Source organism: Dysidea avara, chromosome 3 (genome assembly GCF_963678975.1).
Source record: "Dysidea avara chromosome 3, odDysAvar1.4, whole genome shotgun sequence".
Lineage (NCBI taxonomy): Eukaryota > Metazoa > Porifera > Demospongiae > Dictyoceratida > Dysideidae > Dysidea > Dysidea avara.
In genome coordinates, this window is record NC_089274.1 from 22469902 (window position 1) to 22488326 (window position 18425).

At 37.6% G+C, this 18425-nt stretch overlaps 2 protein-coding genes across 3 annotated transcripts in view; both read right to left on the reverse strand.

Annotated features, from left to right (window-relative positions):
- LOC136250272 (TGF-beta-activated kinase 1 and MAP3K7-binding protein 1-like) overlaps positions 1-4236 on the reverse strand; it is a 59796-nt gene extending 55560 nt beyond the window's left edge. For both annotated transcript variants that reach the window (XM_066042456.1, XM_066042455.1), the window contains exon 1: positions 4102-4236. In XM_066042456.1, coding sequence (XP_065898528.1) covers positions 4102-4141 — 40 coding nt within the window. In that variant the 5' untranslated portion in view covers positions 4142-4236. The remainder of the gene's footprint in view (positions 1-4101) is intronic.
- Positions 4237-7747: 3511 nt separating this feature from the next.
- LOC136250275 (TGF-beta-activated kinase 1 and MAP3K7-binding protein 1-like) lies at positions 7748-18165 on the reverse strand. The gene is made up of 5 exons (XM_066042460.1): positions 17994-18165; positions 16954-17066; positions 9522-9857; positions 8413-8783; positions 7748-8239 (listed from the first exon to the last, which is right to left on the reverse strand). Exons 1-5 carry the CDS (start codon positions 18073-18075, stop codon positions 7885-7887), a joined length of 1257 nt encoding a protein of 418 aa, XP_065898532.1. The 5' UTR covers positions 18076-18165; the 3' UTR covers positions 7748-7884.
- Between the last annotated feature and the right edge of the window lie 260 nt (positions 18166-18425).

Here is an 18425-nt window from a genome sequence, read left to right on the forward strand (position 1 = left end):
AACAAAGAAAGGATGGCACCAGAGTTACAGTGTAATGTTGTCACCTTAATGCTCCCCCCAGCTATCAATTACTGACTCAAAAAGTGAAGTGGCCTTGCTTTCAGCTATATTCAGCCTGATATACAGCACTACAAACCAAGAACAGTAGAACAACCCATCTAGTCACCACAAAAATATGGACGAGCCCCAACTACTCAAAAGTTAAGTGGCCATTACCAGGGGTGAATCCAGGAGTTGGCTAGGGGAGGGGCATAAACAGGCTGGAGAGCAATTTACAAGATTTCACCACCCCAACTGTGTTGCTGTTTCACTTACTGCATCGATGATTTTTTTTTACTATTGGTGGCTTGAATTGAGCTATTAAAAATCAGTATCCAGCTAGAGTAGACTGCATTCTGGGTCAAGTGAGTTGTGTAATTAAGCTATCTCATGTATAAAATATGAAATTTACATCTGCCCACCTGCATTGCTACTTTCGGTATGGGTGGATGAAAACCTAATAATTACATTTATGTAGCCTAAAGTCGATCAGGGACTTTAGTTTAGGTTAAGTTTCCTGATCTGAAATATAAAATTAACAATAAGTGGCCTAACCATCACCCGGATTAATGTGCATGCACTCAGTTCCCCAAGCAGTTATAGACTGGCTGGATTTTACACTGGCTAAAAAAGTTTTAGACTGGTTCTGTTGGGATGTTCCCGAGAGACAAATCAAAGCCAAGTGCTATATTTGGCTCGAGACCACGCCCAAGTGCTATATTTTCCATAGTGCATGAGCAAACATGGTGCTTTTACTGGTTTAATGTATGAATCTGAAGTTGCAATCAAGAAGAAAGTCAGGCAATTAATACAGTTTATCGTGCCATGATGGTAGTGAGAAAACTAGTACCTACTTGTGATTAGCAGAAAGTTAATTTGTAGCGATCAATGCCGAGTTATCACACAGTGATGGACAGTTCAGTGAACAGTTTAAGACTGCATCAGTATGAACATTTGTTGCTAGCCATTAATTTGCTATTAATTTCTATAGTAATGTTGTTGACAGCTTTGTTATTGGGGATAATTGTCGTCATTCTAGTGTCTCCATGGGTTGTGTTTATGGATGTGTCACATTCACACAAAGTGCGCTTTATTGTGGGTAAGTAGAATTCGAAGAAAACGGGACAGAAACGGAATGCGGGAATGACCAACGGAAAATGCCATATGAAGGTCATCATGCAATATACAGGTTGGATATATAGGATTTTACAGCATAATATCTCTTTGCAGCATTATTTGGATTCTTTTGCTAAAACGCCCGAAACACTCTAATAGAGCAGTCACCTGCATTAATATACTTTAATAAAGCAGTCAAGAATGTTTTGTTAATTATCCCACTAGAGACTCACATTGATGACCTGTGAATTGATGGACTATAGATTAGGCGCTAATACAGCATGAATAAGTTTACAAAGGATTCTAATTAACTGACTGCCTGCAAATAGATGTAGGAAGTGGTACCTACAACCTCAGGAAAAAGTCACATGATAAGTATGTGGTAGCTGCAGGATTTGTATATAGGTGCATGGCTCCATTGACTAAGGACAATATGAGCAGTCATGCATGGGGACTCCTTTTGGAGCCACTTCAGCTTGACAAGCATACCAGTGCTGCATGCATACTCCCACTATATGACTTCTTAAGTAGGTGCACTTTTCAAAGCCTATAACAGGCACTGTCAGGTAATTAGATACTTAGTGAATCTCAGTTTTCATCAGTATCAATTTAATGTTTAATTGTTGACAGAGTTGGGGTCGTTACACTAAAAATGTAACTAGATACATATTACTCGTTACTTTTACGCGATGTAGTGCGCTACAGTTACATATTACTTACTGAAAAAAGTAACGAGTTACATATTACTCGCTACTCTGAGGGCTGTAACTGGTAATAATATTACATATTACATTTGTTTGTTACAAACTATAAAGTAAATCCAACCTTCTAATACAAGCTACTAGCCTACAACTACAAGTGACATGAGCGAGACACGTGTTTCTCTGGTGTAGTTCAGCCACAAATACATATACTTTGTTGTTACATCTTGGCCTCAAGGGCACTCCCCATACACTATCATTCTTTGTCCATGCCTATAATGCTATCTCTAGTCTTGTCTGGACCCAAAATGCAATCAAAATGCAATCAATCATGTACCTGGATACAATGCGCCTTAAAAGGAAGTAACGTGTTACATCCGTTACAATTTCTGGAGTAATATCCGTTACATATTACTCGCTACTTTGTCATGTAACACGTTATATTACTCGTTACTGTAAAAGTAATATTATTACATAACGCGTTACCCCCAACTCTGATTGTTGAATATTTTAACCTGGACGGTTTCAAAAGCTAACTTACAATATTGATGATTTAGCTACCAAATCTATGGCAGTTATAGTCCATCAATTCACAGGCCATCAATGTGGGGGTCTCTGGTGGGATAGTTAAAACATTCGAGTATTTTAATGCAAATGAATGCTCTATTAGATTGTTTCGATCGTTCTAGTGAAAGGATTCAAACAATGATGCTAAACAAATGTTGCGCTGTAAAATCCAGTATGATGACCTTTATCAGGCATTTTCCATGGGTTGTTCCCGTTCCCGCTTTCCTCGAATTCTATTTACCCCTTCGTTGTCATACAAAGGAAAATAAAGTACACTTTGAAGGAAAATATCACTATTTTGAACCTAAATGGTATGGCCATACCTACTGGATCTTATGTTGCATGGGCCTGACCGACTGTCTTTTTTCATGTGATATCATGCGAGGTCTTTTGTAATTGTAGCTCTTTTATGTATGGCAAATTTTAGAATTTTCTTTCATACCGTACGCAAGGAAATTTTGACGTAAGAAAAATTTGACGAATTCAGACTTCAGCAGATTTGACGAATAAAATGTTGACGAAAATCAAGAAATTGTAGGCAAAACCTGTACTTTTAAGGGCGCTTATAAACATTTGACGAATTTAAATTTGATGAATTAAACCGATTCGTCAAATTTTTTGACGTCAAAATTTCCTTGCGTACAGTATACGTAGTTATTATCATTGTCAAACTGTCCTACCTACCCAGATTTTCTGAGGTTTTTCCCACGCAACATAAGTATGGTCTATCATACATAAAATAAATAACTAAGGGGGCATAGTCTCAATGAAGCGCCGACTTGTTTGCAGCCAGAGAGTGTTTCTGAGCTAGCAGGTTATGAAAAGATATTTGTAGATAAGGCCCAACAAAGTATATTGCTAGTTTCTCTTCAACCATGCACTCCCTCAATTTTGATGTGGGTGGGTGGTCATTTTTCATTATAAGGAAGCACCCAAAATCACAGCAATAGCAAGCTATCTGTCACTACAAGGATTATCAAGTGACTTCTTAGAGCTTATGCTTACACTTTACCACCTTTTTGAAACAGGAAGAAACGTTTTCTGTAGCTGAAAATGATGGCTAGCTTGTCTAAGCATCAAAATGATGGCACACGTGATCAGTAATAGCAGTCATGAATTTAGAGGCAGCAGGGTGGAAGGTGATGTGGGCAGGTGATGAGAAATTATAAATCAACTTTGTACGCAGTAGTTTATACGCTCGGAATTACGAGGTTAGTGCTCAGAGTTTCTAGTGGTATTTTAGCTTCATTTTCTACTTTAAAGTGGGTTGATCGGGCCCCGAATCAAGTTGACATGGCCCACTTCTAATTCTAGGAATTGGTTCCGGGCAGTGACAATTAAGGAGTGCTTGCTGTTTAAACCCGTGACGGATATGACAAACAATCACTGAACAATCACGGCGTTCGGGCAGTACCCGTTAGGTGCTAGATCTCATTTCAGTTCAGGAGTGTCTCACTATTAAATATTTTGAGGGGCAAAACAATCCTAAAAATGTATTACCGACCAAGAATAAAAATTTCGCTGATAACCCCCCTCCCCCCCCAAAAAAAAACCTCGAAATCAGGGAAATCGGGTCTCGGCGAAAATTTCTCCCTCGAAATGTTTAGGCTACCGGTAATTCTTTCAGTATAAACGTATAAAGGACGAGCTAGCAATATGATAATTCACAGGAACATACCACTCTTCACACGCCACGGTAAGCAACAGCAACTTCCCATTATTCATACACCAGTATCGAGGGGCGTATTTGTTTGGCTCTCAGTCTCGCTCTCAGTAGAGGCGCTAATCAATATATGCTTAAAAAGGCACTCAGCATAGGCGCCCCGAAATGAAGAATTCGGAAGGTATTTTTATTATTATGCTTAACAACACCAGGGGAGGGTCAGAGGGTTATAATTAACTAGGGAGGATCTAGGGCTTCCCAAAAAGGGTTGGGGAGGGGTCTGCTTTATCTAGGGGGCCTGGGGAAACAGTACAATAAGTACCTCCACAATCACTATGAAAATTATGAATGATCCAGCTGCATTAAAGCCACCATGCGTTACCACGTCCATGTTTTCATTGCCCATGTATGTTTTATATGCAACTGCACCTGTACTGTAACTTTTACTATATTTCTAGCATATAGTAAAAGTTTTTTTGTTGTTTTTTTTTGGGGGGGGGGGGGAGCTACATTCCCTCATGCACCCCCCAAATCCGCCCTTGATTGACTCATAAGCTGGCTACTGACAAGTTTTTCCTAAATCAGTAAGCCAAATTCAACTTATCATTTCAGAAATACTTATTGCAAACAATTATAGTGTCATCTTTACCGATTGCAAAATCACTTGAAACTGCTATATCCAGCATCTTCATACACAATAAGCGCCTCTAAAATATTAATATTTATCATTTTAATGTTTTACAGTTATTACAACTGCCGTATAGCCTACCACACATAATGCTACCTTCATAGTTGCTAAGAATAATATGAAAAAAAAAAAACTGCAGCATTATCCCATACATATGGGCACACTTAGCCAGCTAAGGATATTTTGCAAATGAAATGCACTTGATCTTGTATGCCATTCTTTAAGCCTGGGTCCATAACTATTAGCTGTACAGCTAGCTCAACTACTCATGTCTGTCACTTATCCCTATGTAACTCTTGATCAATGTAGTCCACTTAGAAAGCAGTATGATTTAGATATTTTTGTATAAACCATCAATTGAAATAACTTTAGCTTAGACCCCCTGCCAGCTCTATATGCCTACTACCTTGGTGCACCCTTCTTGTCAAACCCTAGATCCGCCCCTGGTAATAGCTATTCAATAATTACCTGAGAACCCAGTTTCTATAGTTGTTATTTATATGGCTTGACTCTCAAAATTGTCCTTAAATCCAATCTCAGAAAGTGTAATATCAGTTTGCTTTCAAAGTGGCATGCACAGCCAGCAAAAATACCTGCAGATTTGATCTCAGAAAGCCTTGCCATAAACATGAATAGTATCCCTAATATTCAGTTTCAAAATGAAGTGGATATAGTGCTGGCACCGGTTATGAACGTGAACGGCTATTTTACCGGCAATAGTCCATCTTATCAAACATGCTGGTCGTATCAAGGTGAGCCAGGGTTAGCATGCATCCAGTATGCCCCGAGTAGTCGACTTTAGGGCACGTACAAGGGGTATATAGGATAATAATTATAGCTCACAAGCTGGGATTCTTGTACACTATCTGAGAAATCCATGAAATATTTATGTGAAATAATACAGAAATACATTTTGAAATACTTAAATCAGTGTGAAACTCCAGGGATCTGACTCATTGTTAGTTGGTTCTATTTACCATAGCCCTTCAAGCCCTCTCAGCACTAGTGTCTCATCCCTTTGTAATCTTTTCACTGAACTTAGCAATTATATATACTCATTTATTAATTTGTGGGGGACTTTAGTCTCTTGGTCAGATCTTCCAGTTCCACCACTAATTGCCATGTCAAACCTTTTCTTGACTCAGTATATAGATGACTTATTCTTATTCCAACATAATATTACCGAACCTACAAGGATCAGGCAAGATGAGTCTCCAAGCTTATTGGATTTAGTTTTTACAATTGAGCAGGACATGATTAATAATCTATCCTATTATATATATCTTCCACCATTGGACAACAGTGACCACATTTGTATACAATTTGATATATTGTGTTACTCAGAGCCTAAGAAGACTGATAACATTAAGTATAATAATAGAGCAGCAAATATTAACCTAATGAAGCAAATTCTTAGCGATATTGACTTGGTGTCCATTCTAGATCCTCTTAATACCAATGATGCTTGGTTGCAATTTAAGTCCATTTTTTCAGGATGCCTTTGATAAATGTGTTCCCACCTATTATACAAGCAGAAAGTAACTCTGAAGTGTTTTGTTTGAAAAGGAAGAAAAACCATTTATGGAAGAAGTACCTCTTAACTTGTTCCTCTGCCAATCTATCCAACTTTAAATCAATTAACAACCAAATTAGAAACCTAGCTAGTAATCTTAGAAAGGATTTTGAAAAGAGTTTAATGCAAGGTGTGAAGTCTATACTGAAAGCATTTTGGCGATACATTATTATTCGAGAATAAAGATACGTCCTAGCATTACTAAACTGCTTATCTCTGATGGTACCACAGTGTGCTCTGACCCTGAAATGGCAACTCTTTTTAATGGCTATTTCTCCAATGCTTTTACTTGTGAGGACACCACCACAATTCTTACAGTTGACTCAGCTAGTTCTCTTATTGCTGACTCTATTGAAATCACCCCTGCAGTTGCCTACCATACACTTGCAATTTTATTAGAACAATATTAAAACAGGTATGTGTACTATTGGGTGGTTGTGTAACGTGTAGTCCAGATCAAAGTACAGAAGTATTTAAAAAGTATTTGTATTTTACACTTTCAGAGTATTTGCATTTAAATACTTTTCAAAGGATTTGACCCCAAGCCTGCTCAATATATATATATATATATGTATATATATATATATATAATATACGTAGAAACAACCATGCATGGTCCCCAAACTGATCCATTAAGTGCTGCACACGTGTTTGCACAAATATTATTATCATTAAGATTCTTGCTTCCCATGGATAGTATAGTACATCAACTTGTTGTGTTCAGAGTCAAACCCATACAAGGACTAAGTTATGTCGATGGGTAAAGGCTTTAGATCACATATGTCCATACAACTCTTCAAAGTATAGCTATATACTGATTTAAGTTATAATGAGAATTTAAAATTAATACTGTATGGTATATAGTAAAGAAATTTTTAGCAATAACGTACACATACCATATCAAGTAGCCTGTAAGTTTTTCAAATGGCTTTGATTTCCACACTACATAACTATACTAATTAATGCAATGACATATATAGGCAGTTTTGCATGCACCGTAAAAAACAAACTGTGTCCTGCACACCAATACGTCGCAATACACACACCAATTGGCATATTTGTGTGTGTATTGTGATATTTTGGTGTGTAGGACACACTTCATTTTTTTTTATAGCTTTGTATGTGACTGACCATATATGTCAAGTAATGTACTATAGAAGCACACAGTTTACGATTGCAGTTAATAAACAACTGAACGCAACATTATAATTCATTATTCAACTGGACAACAAAAACTGACCTACTAAGCTGTATTGAAAACTATCATCTCAGCTATTATAATGTTGCGTTTAGTTGTTTATTATCTACAATACATTGCAAGAATTAGAAGTCAAATACTCAGTTGAGCATATACCATGACACCTTATGCCAACTGCAGTTATAGCTCACTGACACAATCTATACAGCAAAACGGCAGTTGCAGTAACTAATTTTATTTAAAATACATAATATAAGCCTATAACATGCACAAGATTAATATACAAGCTTTGCATGCAGTTGTATTTATAAAATCAGCTACTCAATTGCAGGCTGGTTATTAGACCTCAAATTGAAATTGACAAATCACTAAAGTCATGTCATCTCTCTTCCTATTGGCTACTGCAACATCAGAACGATGATCTTCATGAGCTGATGTCTGGTACAAGTCATATTGTGTCTGACGAATATTGTCTAGAATGTGTTTAGACATATTTTTCCCAAAACCATGTTCATTGATGTGTTTATCAATCATATCAGCTATCAGATCATTTCCATTTCCACCATCCTGTCCAGCTACAGCCTCCAGTGTCTTGTATACTCCATCAGTCATGAGGATGAGGTATTTGAAGGATGGATCAATTTCCACTGAGGTCACATGTGGTATAGCAATTCCTGGTTCATCAGTGGCATGACTACAAAGAGAATACACGTCTACCTACACTGTACATGCACATGAGTTGAATTCTTCAGGTGTGTTGTATATTGCACATTTCAACCAACTTGGCAGACCAGGATTTAAAATGACATAAATAATTATGTGGTAGCCTCATGCATATTTATAGTTATATGGACTTAATACTCTCACCAAATCACATCCACATCTTTGTATCCTCCCTTTATAGAGTAGTCCCCAATACTCCTAGTGTTCTCCTGTGTACCCAGTCTACCCATCCTTATCAGTTGATCTGGATCTAATCCCAAGTCTGAAAGTCGTTTTAGTTCAGCTTCATTCTCAACACCATGATCTTCACTAAGTTGTTTAACATGTAAAGCAGGTTGATCATGTTCTTGGTAAACTAGTAGAGCTCTGGAGTCTCCAACATTAGCCACACACAATCTGTTCTTTGCTATAACTGCTATAACTGCAGTACATCCTCCAGAAATAAGTGTTTCTAACTCTTGTAAGCGAGCTACCTCAGTAGGAAATTTCATGTATGCCTCATAAGATTTCATCCCCTACAAAGGCAAACAAAATCAACATGGCATTTAGCATAGTCAATTACTTTCGATCAATCCATTATATAAGGGAAAAGGAATGTTTCCTTACGGTTAGTGCTAAAACAAGTAAGAACATTGCCTTATATCCAAACTTAAGGCCGTACATATGTAGCAATATTAATGGCATGGCTAAACTTTTAATTTGTATGTTGAGTGTGTTCCAGTGCTTATAATTAAGAAGATTCCATCTAGATATACGTATTATATAAAGTAAATTTTCCTTACATATGTTTGTTACCTTTTTGCAATAATTCATCAATAGTGGACTTCTACATCAGATCAAAGGAAAGAATGGTACCAGACCTATAAGCTGTATGACCAAGCAAATATTAAAAATATGACCTATTCTGGCACTGGAAGTTAAGCTAAGCAGCCATGTCACTTAAGCCATAATGTATATTTCTGCTTAAGAACTGTGCTGGCATATTTTACTCATACACCTTCACTGTGGTGCCAACATTACAGATGGGTATGACTTTGTTTTTTTTTATGTGATAGCAAACACACCAAAGCCTTTGGCCCATTACCAGTGGATCAACACCATTGCACTAAAAGAATTAAGAATACGACTACAATAAATAGAGAGGAATGATTACAACAGGATTGCTGAACAATTTTTTTGTTGCAATGCACGAAAGTCATGTGTGCATAATTAAAACGATAATATTTCTATATAAACATATACATACTATTTACCTTAGGTATTCGCAACTGAGTAGCTTTCTTCTCTTCTGTAAAATGATCAATGCTTGTAAAAAAGGCAGAATCTGCATTTATGATAAGTGTACGTATTGTTTCCTCAGATTGTGAGATAGCAAAGTGACTAAAGATATTATCCTGTAAATATTTCTTCACAAACTCCACAGCATTTCGTCCATCATGACCATCCAATACACACAGGTAGACACTGGAGGAGTCACTACTCTCATCTACCAGGTACTCATCCTCATTATCATGTTCATGAGTGGATGGAGCAGCTAAAGCATATCGTTCATTTGGTACAGAGCCAAAACTGATGAGTGGTGTTTTCATCTGAATGGTGAACAGAAGCATTACACCACAAGACATGACAAGCATAACAAATAGCAATTGAGAAGAAATTGAATTATTGTATTTGCCACACTTTATTTAGCAGAGAAAATGTAATGGTATAAATACGTAATTACTTACAACAAAAGTTAGTAATATCAAGACACACAGTAGTGTATGTGTATTATGAAAGAAACATGTTTTTCACTCATGCATAGCTCCATGGTCCCTTCTAAAAACACATGAATCTTGTATTATAGTTGCCAGCCACTTATAGCACCTGACTTTCCAAATGTTAGCAAAATCACTCTGCATTTGTGAATTCCAAGCCCTTAAAGTTAGGCTTAATTTCTTTTTAATATTTATTTTCCAGTCCTATTTTTGCACACTTTACAAGAACCACTAAATGCATGATTCAATTGCCAAAAAATGTAGCGTTGAATATCCAACTCCCTTGGTACCAAGATGTTTTCAGGTAATCAAAAAGTTTAGATAATCTAACTGCATTCATTTATATACAGAGCCCCATTCAATTGCTATAATAGAATTTGGACCTTACACAAAACAATAGTAATTTTATGTTCAGATAATGGATAATTGCATGAAGGCCACGTAATCAAGGGAGCACTGTATTGAGGTGAATTCACATACCAAGTCTGCAAATCTGCTAAATGGTCTTGGAGTTATGGACAATTATTTGTGTAAAAAAGACCAATTTTTGTCACACTTGCAGGGTTAACTGCCAAAGAGAATAGCTTGAAAATCAATCTTCATAATAGTTTAACGGTGATAGCTCAAACCTTTTGTATAGTTTAAAAGAAATCAGAACTACAGAATCATAACAAAAAAAAAAAAAACAAGATTGAATACTCTAATAGAACAGTGACCAAGTAGCAAAAGGTGCACAAAAACATTAACGGAAAAAAAAAGTTGTCCAATGCTTGAACCATGCAGGGACCTCCATACGTAACTCCCAAACCCTTAACCACTGAATCATTGTAGTCAGCTGCTCAGTTCTCCCTTATAAATGAAAATTCTAATTTCATAATTTCATAGATCTAATCTATGTGTGTTCTATTAGAAGTCCCTGAAGAAAATGTCACTACAACAATAAGAGATTGAAGAGGTGGCTCGATGGCAACATCATTACAAACCTTAGACAGTAACTCAGCTGTAATGTTACACAAATCATTATGATGTACGAATGTTAAGCCACCATGCCGACATATCATGGCATGATTAGTAGAAAAATTGGCACCACAAACATAGTGACTAGGAGTATTCAGTATATTCCAACCATAATGCAGGTGGAGTACATCCCAGAACTCCTGTTTAGTTAGATGGAAACCTTGATCTTGCAGTGGCAGGGCTAACAATAGTCTGGCACTGCCGACCCTTTTACACCGCTCGCTTTTTGATTAGTTAGGCGGCGCTCACTGTAAAAGGGTCTGGTCACAACCGCATACCAAACTTGTGCAGCTGGAATTAATTAACGTCTGAATCATGCGGGTTTTGTCATGGTAACGTTTTAGAATTATTGCTTTGAATCTCACTTCGAGTTTGACAGCACTGTCAGAGGCGCACTTCATGTAGCCAAGCTTCTGTATACAATTGATAACAGCGTACTCCCCTCTTCCAAGTAAGACCATGCATAGTTACCGTAGATACGATACCCTCCGGGCAACAGTATCCATGGTTCCACTTTTTACGCGCTAAATGTTCAGTTTAATTACAAATGCTGCGATTTGATTGGTGCTGCCACCAAACTCGTGTAGCTGGAATTAATTAACGTCTGAATCACGCAGGTTTTGACATGGCAACGCTTTAGAATTATTGCTTTGAATCTCGCTTCGAGTTTGACAGCACTGTCAGAGGAGCACTTCATGTAGCCAAGCTTCTGTATACAATTGATAACAGCATACTCCCCTCTTCCAAGTAAGACCATGCATAGTTACCATAGATACAATACCCTCCGGGCAACAGTATCCATGGTTCCACTTTTTACATGCTAAATGTTCAGTTTAATTACAAATGCTGCGATTTGATTGGTGCTGCCACTATAGTGGCAGCATACACAAGTTTAGTATGCGGTTGTGACCAGACCGTTTTACAGCGAGTGCCACCCAACTAATCAAAAAGCGAGTGGCATAAAAAGGTCGGCTGCGCCAGACTAGGCTAACAACCTACATTTTAATGCTACAGTAACTTCTGTCTTCCAAGCCCCAAAACCAGTCTATATTGAATATTACAGGTTTTTGCAATTGAATTCGTCGCCTTTGCGATTGAATTCGTCCCGTTTGCAATTGAATTTGTCGGTTTTGCAATAGAATTCGTCCCATTTGCAATTGAATTCGTCAGTTTTGCAATTGAATTCGTCGGTTTTGCAGTTGAATTCGTCGGTTTTGCAATAGAATTCGTCGCATTTGCATTACAATTTGTCATAAACAAAACGGCTCCAAGAAACCAACCGTTCACCAAGAGATGAATTATTTACGCCATGGAGAGCTTCACTTGAGACACTAGAAGGCAATTGGAGCTGGTAGTACGCGAAGCTGATAGCTGTCTCAGCATAGGCGTAGCACAAGGGGGGGCTGCAGCCCTCCCACTCCTATTTTAGAGGGGGCTAAGCCCCTCCATTGGCACCAAATTTTCTACAACTCATAACTTCAGTAAACGTGAGAATTTTTCCACCAAATTTGGACCCAATAATGTAAACATGTATAGAAACAAATTACACACTTAACTAGCCACACCCACTTTTGGTTTCACAACAAATTGCACACTTAACTAGCCACACCTACTTTTGGTTTCACAGGAATTCGCCAAATTCATAACTAGAACACACTAAAATCACATACACTATATACAAAAACAATGATAAAAAGCTTAATCAACAAATTCCAAGTCACCTTGTTCAATGTCCAAAAGCAAATTTAATGACAGAACTTGGTTTTCATTGTCACATTGGACATTATACCGGTCATCTGTACCAGGGACAACATCTAGAATCGTTCCAGAGTACCATTGCTCTTCTCCATCAACCATCCATCTGTGCTTAATTCTTCAGCCGATTAGTCCTTCCTGGTCTTCACTAGAAGGTGGCAAAAAAAGTTTGCGCAGGTTGCTGCAAACTTCTTCTACAGACAGCTTTTTTTTATTCTTTGAGAGGTGGAATATACTTTTATCTGCAGGGAATTGTTCCAAAACTTTCTGTCTGAAATCCAATTGAACTTTCAAAGCATGCAACTTGCTAGTTTTCGATTTTAGTTTTGCAAGACCATCCACTACATACTGTTCATTCTGCCATAACCCAAACTTCATGACTGCCTTGGTAAGGTTTTCTTTCTCTCGCACCTTCTTTTCTCGCAAACGAAGCAAAGAAACCTGTTTTGCCTGTAGAAGTTTAGCACGGTCTTCAATCAGCTTCTTTCTCCGAACTTGATACTGTTGCTTTAACCCGGATGAACTACTTCTTGCTTTGTGTAGCAACTCACAGTGTTCAGCAGGAGATTTATCATTCAACCAACTAGCAGTTTTGTTGTTGCAGAACAAGATCAAAGCTTCTAGTGATAAAATGGATGCATTTGGTTTTTCCCTGAGGAAGCGATCCAGCTGTGCAAAATCCCTCTCACTGATAGTGTTGGTCTTCGGAACAGACTTTGTTTCTGCAACCAAAGATACATTTGTAGCATCATATTTCCCATCAGGTAGATGCTCACCAACAAGACCAGTCAATAAAGATGAAAATGCACCAAACAACACAGTAAGAATCTCCTCTACAATATTATCATACTCACTTGGTGCAAATAAGCATTCATAGATTGCATCAACAGTTGGAGGGAAATCTTCAAAGACAATGGCATTACCAGAAACCACAGTGGAAGCATCAATAGCCCACTTATCTAAGCAAGACAGTAAAGTCCGAAACCGTCCATTCATATCAAGGATAGTTATATCTTTGTCTTCTAGTACCCTCCAAAGGGGTCCAGTGATCACTTTATTGATTATCCCCAATGCTGTGCACCCAGCTAAATGCTCAGGAACTGCCAAGTCTGCAGAAACAGCCTTGAGTAGCTGATTTGAAGTTTGCCACACATTCTTTAAAAAATCCTTGACTAATGGAGCAATGAAGAAAAGAGCACCGGCATCATAAAAGACAATATTGAAGCGATTTCCTCGAAACGTTGCTAATGGATTATGAGGTACACCATTTTGCTTCAAATAAGGTGTGAAGTGTTGGTATACACCACTTTTCTCGCAGCCATGTCTGCTAAGAGCCTTACAAGCCGTTCGAATTAATCGAACAATTCCAGGTTCTGTTTTGCGAGCTAAAACATGTCTTGATGGGACTTCATCAAAGTAAGCATTTTCCCATTCAAGTACAGCCAGCCATGCCAACTGTTAGATGCATTCCACAAAAAAAAATTGTTTAAAGATGACAAATTCAGCTGTTCTTCCTCCGAGAGAGCATCCCATCCAGCTACAACTGATGACAAGATTTCCTGCCTGTAGTCTTATAGCAAACCATTGAACTTCTTTTCAACTATATGCCGATCAGACATTGTATTCTTAATATTTGCCAATATTTTATTACCTATTCCATCACCTGCAACAGCTTCAATGTCTGCGAGGATCATTTGTAGTGATTTGAGCGTCAGATCAGCAGATCCAGTAAGCATTTCACATAAGCCCAAAGAACATGAGCTTTCTGGTAATGAAACTTGAAATCCGCCATAGTGTTGCCCAAATTTAGAAGTTCCATCATTGTGAAGCGTCAAATCCTTTGTTCTAGTTAACTGTTCTGCAAGCTGTTGGCACGCAAGTCCCTTCATATCAGATGTCATCTCAATCAAGGTACTTGGCTTTGGTAGGTTTTCAACATTCATACCGGCAATATGTTGCAATACAGATCTAATCACTTTCTCAACATTCTGTATGCTCACATTTAAACTCATTAGCTCCATACAGCACTGTCAGACACTGTCAAGATACAACTGTTTATGTTTTTTCGTCTTCAATGTTTGTGATTCAAATTCTGTCAAACGTTCTGCAAGTTGATCTCTTTCATTTCTAGCAATTTCTACCTCACACGTCAAATCCTCTATTCTTTTTTCCAGCAACTCCATGCGTGCATCAAAGCAATTTTCCAATTTCAAAGCTGAGAATCCTTTTCTATAATAACAAAATCCTGCTTCTTATTCAATCGACTAAGAGCAATCCGATTCTTTTTGCTTGCTCTTTGAGCTGTAGCTAAGCAACTGTGAAGTTCGTGGTTTTCTTTAGACAATGCAGAAACTTCAGATTTAAATTCTTTGATTTTTTCATCCTTGTGTTTTAACTTCTTGTTGACATTTCTTACACAGAGCTTTGGCTCCGCACTTACTACAACCTTTTGCTGCACTTCTGCACTAACATTACTTGGTTGTGCATGTTCTGCTGCAGGTATACTCTGTTGTGCAAAAAAAGGCTCCTGAAATAGTAGGACAATCTGGTCACTATGTTTGGTACGCGAGAGCTCCGAGCATTTCTTGTTCAGTCTGAATACAAGTGATTTAATAGCCGTCAGTGTTAATGGTAATACATCATCAACCATCAATGTCAGCCAATCATAAAAGCAATTCCATGAAAAATTACAGTTAACTCGAAATGCATTTAATTCAAAAACCACTCCTTTAGTAATCGAAGATATTGGTAAGACTGGTAAAATGTGGTTAACAATGCCTTGAGCAGAGATTCCAACTCGCTCACAGTTTTCACCAAGGTAAGGCAGTGACAAGGCCATCTCCAACCAACAATTAACACTATCAATTCTACACAATAGACACATAATCATAATAATATGACCCCACAACTACAATACTGGCATTCCGCGAAATTCTGCTAAAAACAAGCTACCGAAAACTGACCTAAAACAATCAATATTGAGGCTACTTCATGAGACAAAGTGTTACCTAGATGAACTCTACGCTACACCATATTTAGCTCACCAAAATCAACGTAAAAGAGTGTGTTTCACCTCAAAATGTGTCCAGAATCGAACTCAGCACCTTCACTTTGCCCAGGGAAGTCTCAAATGACTCTGAAAACCATCAGCAAATTCACCTGCACTCAAACAAGGTCGGTGCCATAATTGCAATACAAATATCCGTACGAACTTTTCTACAGAAAGTATGCGGACCTAAAAATGTTCCGTGCTGTTTCTCCGGAAATGCTTAATTCCGGTACACCAAACTTCAGCGCTATAATGCATCTTTATTATAGATTGTTTGCTGAATGAGCGAGAGAATAAGGCTTCCCTGTTTTAAAGATATGAAGAAAACATTGCAGGTAGTGGAAATTTTGGCCAGTCTGAGGTCGCTATTTTGGGGCATTTAAAATACAAAAAGAAGTGAAATCCATGCTAAGCCATACTGTTTGTTTATGTGAAAAAGATCAACCATTAAAATATTTGCAGTAATATAAAATTCTGGCTTCTCACATCTCAGAAATGGTTTTCGTAAAATGTAAACTATAATACCAGGTTTTGAGTGGAGAAAATTTTCATGAATTTCATGGATTGGCAGTTATCCATCCCCCTCGAAATTTGCAGCTCAATCAAAATGGCACTGTTTGAGTATTGTATATGTATAATAGATCCTAAAGAAGCAAAATTTGCCCATGGACAGTCAGTGTAAATTCACGAAACCCCCCCCTTATATGTAAAGTTATTGGAAATTGACGTAATGAGGGTATTTGTTATTGCCTAAATAATTATATCATCCGCTGCAAATCCTTTTCCAAAGGTACCAAGGCAAAAAAGACTGATTAACATAAAACCATGTTTATCATGTAACATTGGAAACTTCTCTAAACTGTTCTTGTCATAGTATTCTATTTTGTGTCAACACCAGCTAGTGTTTCAGTGCACTCTACACAACAAACATGTAACTCATATATGGTGATGGGTAATGAAGAGTGCATGCTTCATTCCATGCACATTGCACATTCATATATACTTACCAACTTAACTTAGACTACTACACTTTTGCTAGGGACATACAGATTTTATCAGTAAAGTAGCTAACTAATTCATCACAATTGTGCATGTAATTTTACTGACCACTAATTGAACTGTTGGTGGTTCTATTGGTTCATGTGGATTTGGAACTGCTCCATCTTGTGATGATGGCAGCATGCCTCCTTCCATTGCTACTACACTATCAACTTGTGCATCTGCAGATGGAGAAATTTAAAGTTAGAAAGCAAACTGTCTAATATAAACTGTGGAAAGATTGAACAGATTTATACATTAAAATTAAAAACATGGATAAGTGCTCGTACTTATATTTCAGGGTGTCCTTTTGATGTAGTTACACTGTACACGCACTTATTAACAATTGTCATACAAATGTTATAAAGCTGTTCCATTCCTAATGCATTTAAAAACTAGCATGATAGAAATCTGAGGGTATTCCTGTTGGTTCTTTAAAAGCAAATTGGCTATTAACACATTTTTTTTAGATGGAGTTTCTTTAACTGTGGTTATGTGTGCAAATTCTTGAAGTCTCTACTCAAGCATGCCTCTGAAATGACTATTATAAATTACAGATAACTTCAGTCTTGGAAGTCATACCAATGTGCACGACGAACTTGCATGTATTCAGGTCTCAGCCAGAAACATTTACGTCATATCATAATAACAATATATGTACAATGCATTGCAAGAGACATAGCTATCAAAAAACTGGATACTATTTATACTCTTAAGCAAGATTAGACATGCATGCAGTAATTCCAGAGCTCCAAAATTTTTTTGTTATTTTAAAATTTATTAAGGCTTTACAGCACAAGTGCTGAAGGTCTGTAGGACACCTGGTCCTACAGCCTGTTTAAAGTTGTTACAGAAAGTGTGTTTGAAAAGGTGGAGAAAGGAGTTTGCCGGCTTCATCATTCAGATTTGCCTTTCAGAGTTAGGGGAGGGGTTCAACATTGAACGGTGCATGTCTGAATATATATTACATGAAGGATTAAAATTTTGCTGTCACCGTGATCCGCCGGCTGAGTAGTCACGGACAGTACGAGTATAGATTATGTAATCTATATATGGTAGCTACGAGCTACCTTTCTTGAGTTTACATGCGTTTACATTCATAAACTTACTATGATAAAATCTGTACATAAAGTAAAGAAATTCATAACAGCGGCGACAGTAGTGCATCACAATCGTCAGAATGTTTCCCATGTCTTCTGGTGCAACTTCTAGATCTGCCTTCTGGACGAAGACTACCGTGAACGCCACTAAAATAAATTATTATCCATCACTTTGACATTTGTGCGCTAATATCTTCACCACAGTACCGTATATCCTAAACATTTCGAAGAAGAATTTTTTCGCTGATTTCACTCTAGGTGTAAAGTACACCAGGCTAGACATGAATGATATAATAACCATTACCCTGGTAATTCATCCTCTTTACATTAGCTATATATATATAGGTATGGATAAAGTATTGGCTAAGTGAAGTCATAGCTAAAATATAGCTAACATTTTTGAATTCATGGTTTCCCCATACATTAGGGGCAACAGTTGCC

Excerpts from the sequence above, each read along its gene's own strand:
- LOC136250275 (XM_066042460.1), bottom strand. The coding sequence starts at position 18,075 with ATGGGAAACATTCTGACGATTGTGATGCACTACTGTCGCCGCTGTTAT. Across the intron at positions 17,067-17,993 it reads TATGTACAGATTTTATCATA|ATGCACAAGTTGATAGTGTA; the intron begins GTAAGTTTATGA and ends CTCCATCTGCAG. Across the intron at positions 8,240-8,412 it reads AAAGATGTGGATGTGATTTG|TCATGCCACTGATGAACCAG; the intron begins GTGAGAGTATTA and ends TTCTCTTTGTAG.